The sequence below is a fragment of the Lactuca saligna genome, chromosome 4, assembly GCF_052625555.1.
Source record: "Lactuca saligna cultivar CGN05327 chromosome 4, ASM5262555v1, whole genome shotgun sequence".
Classification (NCBI taxonomy): domain Eukaryota; kingdom Viridiplantae; phylum Streptophyta; class Magnoliopsida; order Asterales; family Asteraceae; genus Lactuca; species Lactuca saligna.
In genome coordinates, this window is record NC_136420.1 from 12,443,626 (window position 1) to 12,452,381 (window position 8,756).

The window sequence follows — 8,756 nt, forward strand, 5'->3', positions numbered from 1 at the left end:
TGATTTTTCTGTATATATAAACAAAATGTAAGGATTTTAAATAGTTAGGTTTTTCAGTCTGTAGCTACATGCTGCCATTTTTTAACAAGACCAAAAATACACCATAACTATGATTTTTTAAGTATTTATAGTAGCTAAAAAACACTATTTTGAATTTGATATTTTGTATGTAGGTGGTTGTATACTTTGCGGACAATATGAGTTGTCAAAATTAGTTGAGTAGGTCTAGTTTCTTGTAATTGACCATATAAATTCTTCCAAGAACCATTCTTCCACGTTATGATACAAAATTCAGTCTCTTTGCTTAACAACTTCGAATACAAGTTTCAAAAATCTTGTATCCATTTTCGGATTTCTTGATCAAGAAATCCAAGAAACGCCCATTTGATCACGAATAGAATCGTAAGTTAATCCCTTTAAGAATATGAGAATGTTTCCATGTTGGCGTACTATATATATTTATAACTCTTTTCTGAAAATTACAAATATAGCCATTGTGTACATATCATGGGCGGATGTGCTTCAAGTTCAAGACCCAACAAAAAATCAAGATCCGGTAAATTCTTCTTTTGTTCCGGGAAATGGTATAGAAGGGTTTCATCTTCTGCACCGATTACTGCTGGTGAGTTTTCCAAATAGGTTTTCCAAGGGGTAGATTTGTACTTTCACATTATATCAAATCGTTCTTGGATTTTGATGCTAAATAGCTCGTCTTTGTTCTATCACCAGTTTGTCAAGAGGAGACATGGTTCGACTCCGTGAGTATCTTAGGATCCGACTCCGATGATGACTTTATTAGTGTTTATGGAGGTAACGATCGAACATGCGTCATATATACATATATTCATACAGTTTTTGATCAAGAATTTGAAGACTAATTTCGTTATTTCTAGATTTCATATCATTAGGAAATGCAAACGATCAGTGTCCAGATAGCAACGAAAATGAGAAGCTTTTCATTAGCAGAAACGGATATAAAGATTCAAAGGGGTCGACAGTTTTTGATAAAAGCATGTTAGACGATGATCTTTCTTGCTTAACGACTGTTTTTGTGCTTTCTGTGAACCAAAAACCTTCAGATGGTGATGAAAAAACCGAAATTTGTATGTAAAAAACTATTCTTTCTTGTAAATTTTGAAGATTATCCTCCACTTTGCATGGCTAAATTGATGAACATGTTAACAGGTCAAGCAAAGCGATTCTTGTTTCGACCCAGGTCAGGACTTGTTGTTCCTGGATCAATGGATGAAAAGCTGAGTCCAGGGTGTTGGTCGATTGTTTCACCTTCGGTTTTTAAGCTTCGGGGTGAGAATTTTTTCAGGTATGATTGTTTTATTCTCGAACTTTTTTGATTTTTTGTTGCAAAAGTAGAAGGAAAATCAACAGTTGGTAATTTTGCAGAGATAAACGGAAGCACCCTGCTACAGATTATAGCCCGTATGTTCCAATTGGTGTCGATTTGTTTGTTTCCAATCGGAAGATCGATCATATCGCTCAGCATGTTGAACTTCCTTGTGTTGATGTTCATAAGAAAGTACCTTCGTTGCTGATTGTTAATGTGCAGGTATCCGTTTCTATCTTCTATCAAACCGGGTTGACCCATTTGTGAGAGCCATAATTACTAACATGATCATGATTCATGATGTTCATATGACAGCTACCGACGTATCCCGCTTCATTCTTTCATGGCGATTCCGATGGCGAAGGGATCAGTCTTGTTCTATACTTCAAACTCTCAGAAAACTTCGATAAACAAGTCTCTCATCGTTTTTGCGAAAGCATTCAGGTAAATCTTCATAGAAACAGCATCAGAGATCAGATTGAGCTTTTAAACATTCTAAATCATTAATCATAACAGAGATTAGTGATGGACGAGATGGAAATCGTGAAGTGTTTTACAAAAGAATCATTGGTTCCTTATCGAGAAAGACTCAAATTGATGGCTGGTGTAGTCAATCCCGAAGATCTTCAATTGAGTTCTGCAGAACGAAAGCTTCTAAACGCTTATAACGATAAACCAGTACTGTCACGCCCTCAACACGCATTCTATCGGGTTCGTAATTCCTTTCCAAATCTAGGGTTTTAATCTTTAAATCTTAATCTTCAACTCGGAATTACGAAATTGAAATTGCGCATATTCTTTATATGCAGGGACATAACTACTTTGAAATTGACCTAGATATACATCGATTCAGCTACATTTCACGGAAAGCACTTGATGCATTCAGGGGACGATTGAAACATGGGATTCTTGACATTGGTTTAACGATTCAGGTAAATTGGGTTTCTGGTTTTTGAATATCGAATTGAATTTATGTATTTGATTGGATTTTCATTTTTTAGGCACAACATCCTGAAGAACTACCGGAGCAAGTTTTATGCTGTGTTAGGCTTAACAAGATCGACTTTTCTGATTATGGTCAAATCCCAAGAATTTTAATACCAAATATTGATTAATGTTACAGAAAAACGAGTCGCTTTATTCTTTTATAACCAAAACGTCACTTGTTCAAGTCATTGAAAGAGTCTTCTGTTCACGAGTGAGAAGAACATTGTGTTGATTCTTTAGTACAATTCTTGAGGGATTCTAATGCGCTGAAAGCAATGCGAATGACTTAATGTTATTATGTTGTTTTTCATTTCGAGAGAAATCATGATTTGATCGATTTCGATTAAGAGAACCAAAGAGGTCCATATTCCATAATTCATAGTACTCACTATACCATATTAAAAAAAATTGTTTCATAATATGCTAACAGAATGTTTGTTGAAGAAAAAGTTCACACCAGTTACTGTTTTCCCACTTCATTTGCACCGTGGATGCAATTGGGATACAGGGTATGTGAAACTTGAAATACACATTATCATTCATATACTTGTTTAATCAGCTAAATCCAATGATACTTAGTAGTTTATAAAGTTCATAACCAAACAAAACAATGATTTTACAAAAAAAAAAAAATTGATAATCAATGATTTCTTAAGAATTAGACTCTCATTAATTGGTATATATATAGACAATTACATGGAAATGCCGTCCAAGTAATAATAATAATAATAATAATAATAATAATAATAATAATAATAATAATAATAATAATAATTACATGGAGCTATTGCTATATAAATGGGACATACATGGGCCGAACTATAAATATGAAGATATAAATATTGCTATACATATGGAACTCACATGGGCCGAAATATTAATATCAAGATATAAATATACCTAACATTCCTCTTCCTCATATTGATGGGAAAAGAAATGTTCCGAATATTTAAATTGGATTAAAACTGATGAAAGTGATAGGTAAATGATGCACAACTTAACTGGAACACAACTAAAAGACACACAAATTGGAATCTCTTTATTCACGTTCACTTTTTTTTCTATCCAAATAAAAAACAAAAAAACCCTAAAAATAAAAACTAGAACTTTTAATAACTATCCTAAAGCCAATAAAATAGGAACTAATTGTGGGAGGATAAACACCAAACCCACAAGATAACTACTAAATCAAAAGAGAACTATGAGATTACAATATAAACTACTCTTTCAGTTACCTGGTACCCAACGAACCCGGGACCAGCCCATCATTGCTCGAGTCCACTGGCCCAACTACATACGAATAGATGCATTTGAATTATTCTCCACACTTTATCCAGATGACCCACATTTCTCAAATTGTGGGAGGCTTTTCGCTTAGGGTATGTACAAGAATATTCGTTACATGAAGGTTTCTTGTTTAAGAGTAATATGTTGTGTGTGCCTCAATGCTCGCTATGAGAGGCCATCATATTGGAGGGACATCAAAGGGCTCTCGTTAGGCATTTCGGGCTAGACAAAACACTCAAACTGGTCAAAGATTTTTTTTTTTTTTGCTAAAGATGAGTTTGTCTATTACTCGGGTGGTGGACCGATGCCTGGTGTTTCACGTTGCAAAGATGCATCGGACCAATGCCGACTTATACACACCCTTACCAGTGTCGGAGGGCCCATAGGAAGACGTTAGTCTTGATTTTGTGGTAGGCTTGTCGCGAACTCAACGACAAAAGGACTTCATAATGGCGGTGGTGGACCGGTTCTCTAAGATGAGCCACTTTATCCCATGTGCAAAGACATACGATGCTAGTCAAATTGCCCGTTTATACTTTGCAAAGATAGTGCACCTGCATGGTGTTCCCAAGTCGATAACTTCATATCGAGATGTCAAGTTCGTGAGTCATCTTTGGCGGACGTGTTGGGGTCCCGACTGAATTTCAGTAGTGCACATCACCCGCAATGTGATGGCCAAACGGAGGTCACGAACAGGAGCTTAGGGAATCTGTTACGTAGTCTGGTGGGGTCCAATCCAAGGCAGTGGGACTTGGTTCTCCCTCACGCGGAATTCGCTTATAACCATTCGACTCATCGGTCAACTGGAATGAGCCCCTTCCTTGTTTTCTATGGGCGAAATCCATTTACGCCTTTGGATCTTGCACTATCTCCGGCAATTGAATATTTTAGTGTTGAAGGGGAGGACCGGGCTACGCAAATCAAACTTATCCACCAGCAGGTGAAGGAACAAATTGCTAATAATAACATCGTCTATCAACGTGTAACATCCCAAAATTTAGGACCAAAAATTTTGTTTTTGATATAACAATTTAGAAAACATTTATAAGAAACATCATTAAGTCACATCATTTCATAAAACCATAATCTCATGTCTTAAAGTCATATTATAAAATAGTAACAATGTCAGAGTACAATCCCAAGAAATCTCATAGTGCGGAATCTTGCTTGTGTGTGTAACGTGTCGCTACCGCGTCGACTCTTTCCCATTCGCTGAGGAGGTAACTGAAACAAAATTAAAAATTGTAAGCATGAAGCTTAGTGAGTTTCCCCATCATACCACTTACCATACAATCATATAGCATACATTCTGCCAGGCATATCTGGGCGCCTGACCTACCCCTTCGGCCCTCTCGACCGATGACTTTGCCTAGCATATCTCGGTGCTGGCCTACCCCTTCGATCCTCTCGACCGGTCTCGGGGGATTATGCCCCCTTACTACTATCACATATTATCATATAATCATACTCTGTCTAGCATGGCTGGGTACTAACTACCCCCTTCGGCCCTATCGGCCGGTAACTTGGGGACTATCTCCCCCTACTGCTACAATCATATAACATCATAACATGCTAACACATAAACATATCAAGTAACAACAAACACAGACAATTATCACAAAGACAATTGTCTAACATATACTCCTACTAGTGGGACGACATTGTGGTCGTAGAGCCATTGCTATTGAAAGGTAACTCACCTCGTGATACCGCGTGTCTAATCACATGGAAAGTAGTCTCTAATATCCGATGAGTCCCAACTATCATGGTCATATTAACACTAAATCAGAATCCATAACATTACTCGGTGTAAAATGACAATTTTACCCCTTGGTCCAATTTGAGAACATTCATAAGACCCCACTCTAGCGCATTAAATCCAACGCACCAGTGGTCCCCAAGACTCCCTAAAGGTATACTAATGGCCCAATTTTCCAAATTGGGCCCAACCCTTCAAATGGGCCTTTTTCACAATTTCTAATAAGTTTTTAGCCCTAAACCAAATGATACCAAATGGCCCAATATGGCCCAATACTTCCGATTCCAGATTCTCGGGTCCAATTGTGCTTTACGGTGGGTTATGAGGCCCAACAATCCAGGCCCAACCCTCTAAGGCCCTAAATCCCAAATGAATCCACTCTGCATGTGTACGCGCGACGTACTTGTCACGTACGCCCAACATATGCTGGCCTTGACCGCATACGAGAAGTTGACCCAATACGCGCGGCGTACCGGGGAGTACGTCCAGCGTACTGGCCAGCTTCCTAGGGACTTCAACCATGACTTAATGCATTAAGTCTTTACATCCAAAATGTAAATCTAGGTCCCTTGAGACATCCTAAGCCATAAAGTCACGAACTTTATGTGCTTGCATGCATGGTTGGGGTCAAATATGGTTTTAGGTCCTTTTGACAAACTTTAAAACCCACTAACACTTGCATGGTTATGGATTAATCATCAAGGTCTGATTTTTATGACTCTTAGTGCCTCTAAGAGTCCAAAAGGACAACTATAAAGGTTTGAAATCGTTAAGATGCAAGAAGCCTCAATAATGGAGTCCAAAAGTAACCTTGAACACCCCCTATTAGCAATCTAAGAATATAATGACCAAGTTTGGGACTTTATACCTCAAGTGGGGCAGAAATGATGCTAATCTTCTGGATCTACAAGTTCTTGGTGGATCTTTGCTCCTTCTTCAAGTTCCTTTCTCTTCTAAGTACCAAAATCACACCAAAATGCACCCAAATGGCCTCCAAATAACAAAGACACACCAAAGTGGGTTAGGGTTTTCGTGGTGACTGCTTAAGGGTGAAGGGAGGCTGAACAAACAGGAATAATGTTCTTTATATAGGGAGTAAACCCTAAGTTTTAGGGTTTAAAGGGTTGCAGACGTATGCTGGGCGTACTCCTGGTACACTGGGCGTACATGCTTGGCTCACGCGCTTCCTATCCACGAGTACGATAGGCATACCTGGCAATGTACGCCGCGCGTACTCTGTTTCCTCAGCCCATTGGCAAGACCGAAAGGTCAAGCCCAACCAACCACTCTACACTTCAATTTTAATGAATAATGATAATAATACTTGGAAAATCCCGGATGCTACAAATCTCCCCCACTTGAATTAGATTTCGTCCTCGAAGTCTGTTGTCGTCGTTGATAATAACTCGGGGTAATGCTCTCTCATCTCATCCTCCAGCTCTCAATCCAGTATGAGCCATTGCGGTGATGCCACTGCACCTTCACCATCTCTACTTCCTTGTTCCTCAGCTCTCAATCCAGTATGAGCCATTGCGGTGATGCCACTGCACCTTCACCATCTCTACTTCCTTGTTCCTCAGCGCCTTCGTCTTCCTATCCAAAATGGCTATCAATCGTTCGATGTAGTTCATAATGGGTTTTATGCATAAGAACAATCCTATGTGCTCATACAAACCCTAATGCTTGGATCTATGTTTCTCTATTATAAATGCAATGAATCCAATACTTGCAAACCCTAATCTAGCATACATAATTTCGAAGTTAGCTAATTTAATCAGATCTAGATGTTTACCTCTTCAAATAGTGGCTTGAATCTTCTTTTCTTGAGCTTAGAGTCACAATTGTAACTCCTATAGTGGATCACAAACACCACAAGAAAGAAGGCAACTTTTAGAGAGGAAGGAGGATGCTAATTTTCGGCCCTAGGGTTTCTCTTGGAAGCAAGTGGCCGAAAATTGGAGCCTCGGGGTCTTATTTATGGTGCAAGTTGATGGGGTTTCAGTCTAAACCCTAATGGACAACTTAGCCACCAAGCAGCCCAAGGAACCTTCTGGAATAAGGCCCTTGGAAGAAAATATGATGATCTTTCATCATATTTTCGTTCCCCCTTAGTCTGTAAGGTTTTCCAGCCCAAAACTCAACTATCACACATTTGACAATTTATGCCACTTTATTTAATTAATCTCTTTTAGTCACCAAATTAATTCCTAATTAATCTATGACCAATACTAATTAAATAAATAAGATTTATCCTTTAATATATTATTCTTATAATAAATTAATAAACCATATTATCCTCTCTCCCTCTCCTCAAATTACCTTGTCAAGTTGCTTTGCTGAAGGCAACCCAAAAGGACCATGTACAACCGGGTCAAGTACATACCAAATATAGTTATGGACTTAGACACTAATCCAACAGTCTCCTACTTGGATAAGTCTAGTAACTATATCTCGTATATGACTTCAGGATCCGATCAGCAATCATAGCTCTTATATGCTTCTATCAGCTTTGATCAAAACTAGTCCTTCAGATAAGGGATTGTACAATCCTCTGTTCTAGATATCATGCTGACAATACTTATTGTCCAACATTTGTTTCTCGATCTCTGATTTTTTTGACATAGAATTTAGTTGAACACATCAACTTCACTCTAACCTGGCCCGACACATAAGTCAAACCAAATCATCGAGTGGCCAGATATCGCTCTTACCCTCTTAGGATAAAAAGAACCGAAAAAATTCGACTTATATGCTTTTATCATTCACCAACTAGGTAATACACAACAATGCGTTTTATAACATCAAGTTACTGATGTATTTTCACATTATCAATGTACAATCAACTAGCAAACAATAACCATATCTCTAGGTTTAAAGATCATATGATATTATCATCTTGCGATCACTCGTTATAAAAGTAGTGATACTAGCAAGCGCGGGTTTATTCCAATGCTCAAATCATATTCACAAGCACTCATGAACTTTGTAGCAAACCTTTGTTATGCCCAAAACCTTTTAGACATTCTACAAGCAAATTCGTGACAGTCTTCATTCACATCTACTTTCAAAATATGAACGACTGTGGACTGTTCGAATAATCTTATTATTGAAGAAGTCAAAACATGCAAAATTGAAACAATAGATAAATAACCAACACAAGATAGAAGCTTTACTCATAAATAACACAACTTTATTTATTCATCAAATGTCAAGTACGAATTATCTATTACACGTTTCATATCTATCTAATCCAAACTTATATCATCCTTTAGCCCAATGGTCCTAGTGTGCTGCAACTGTTTGACCCTACTCAGTACCTTTGTAAGGGGATCTGCTGGGTTTTCTTCTGATGATACCCTCTTCACAACGAGGAGTTCTTCT

General features: G+C 38.0%; 1 protein-coding gene across 1 annotated transcript; it reads left to right on the forward strand.

Moving 5' to 3' along the window:
* Positions 1 to 200: 200 nt before the first annotated feature.
* Positions 201 to 2,651, forward strand: LOC145041231 (protein ENHANCED DISEASE RESISTANCE 2-like). The gene is made up of 10 exons (XM_078989234.1): positions 201 to 402; positions 492 to 622; positions 730 to 810; positions 894 to 1,103; positions 1,186 to 1,321; positions 1,402 to 1,564; positions 1,658 to 1,786; positions 1,859 to 2,053; positions 2,152 to 2,274; positions 2,344 to 2,651. Exons 2-10 carry the CDS (start codon positions 508 to 510, stop codon positions 2,455 to 2,457), a joined length of 1,266 nt encoding a protein of 421 aa, XP_078845360.1. The 5' UTR covers positions 201 to 402; positions 492 to 507; the 3' UTR covers positions 2,458 to 2,651.
* Positions 2,652 to 8,756: the final 6,105 nt, after the last annotated feature.

Bases quoted from the DNA above. Each gene is read 5' to 3' on its own strand.
- LOC145041231 (XM_078989234.1), top strand. From the start codon at position 508: ATGGGCGGATGTGCTTCAAGTTCAAGACCCAACAAAAAATCAAGATCC. The intron at 623-729 runs GTGAGTTTTCCA...TTCTATCACCAG, and splicing joins TTCTGCACCGATTACTGCTG to TTTGTCAAGAGGAGACATGG. The intron at 1,104-1,185 runs GTATGTAAAAAA...ACATGTTAACAG, and splicing joins TGATGAAAAAACCGAAATTT to GTCAAGCAAAGCGATTCTTG.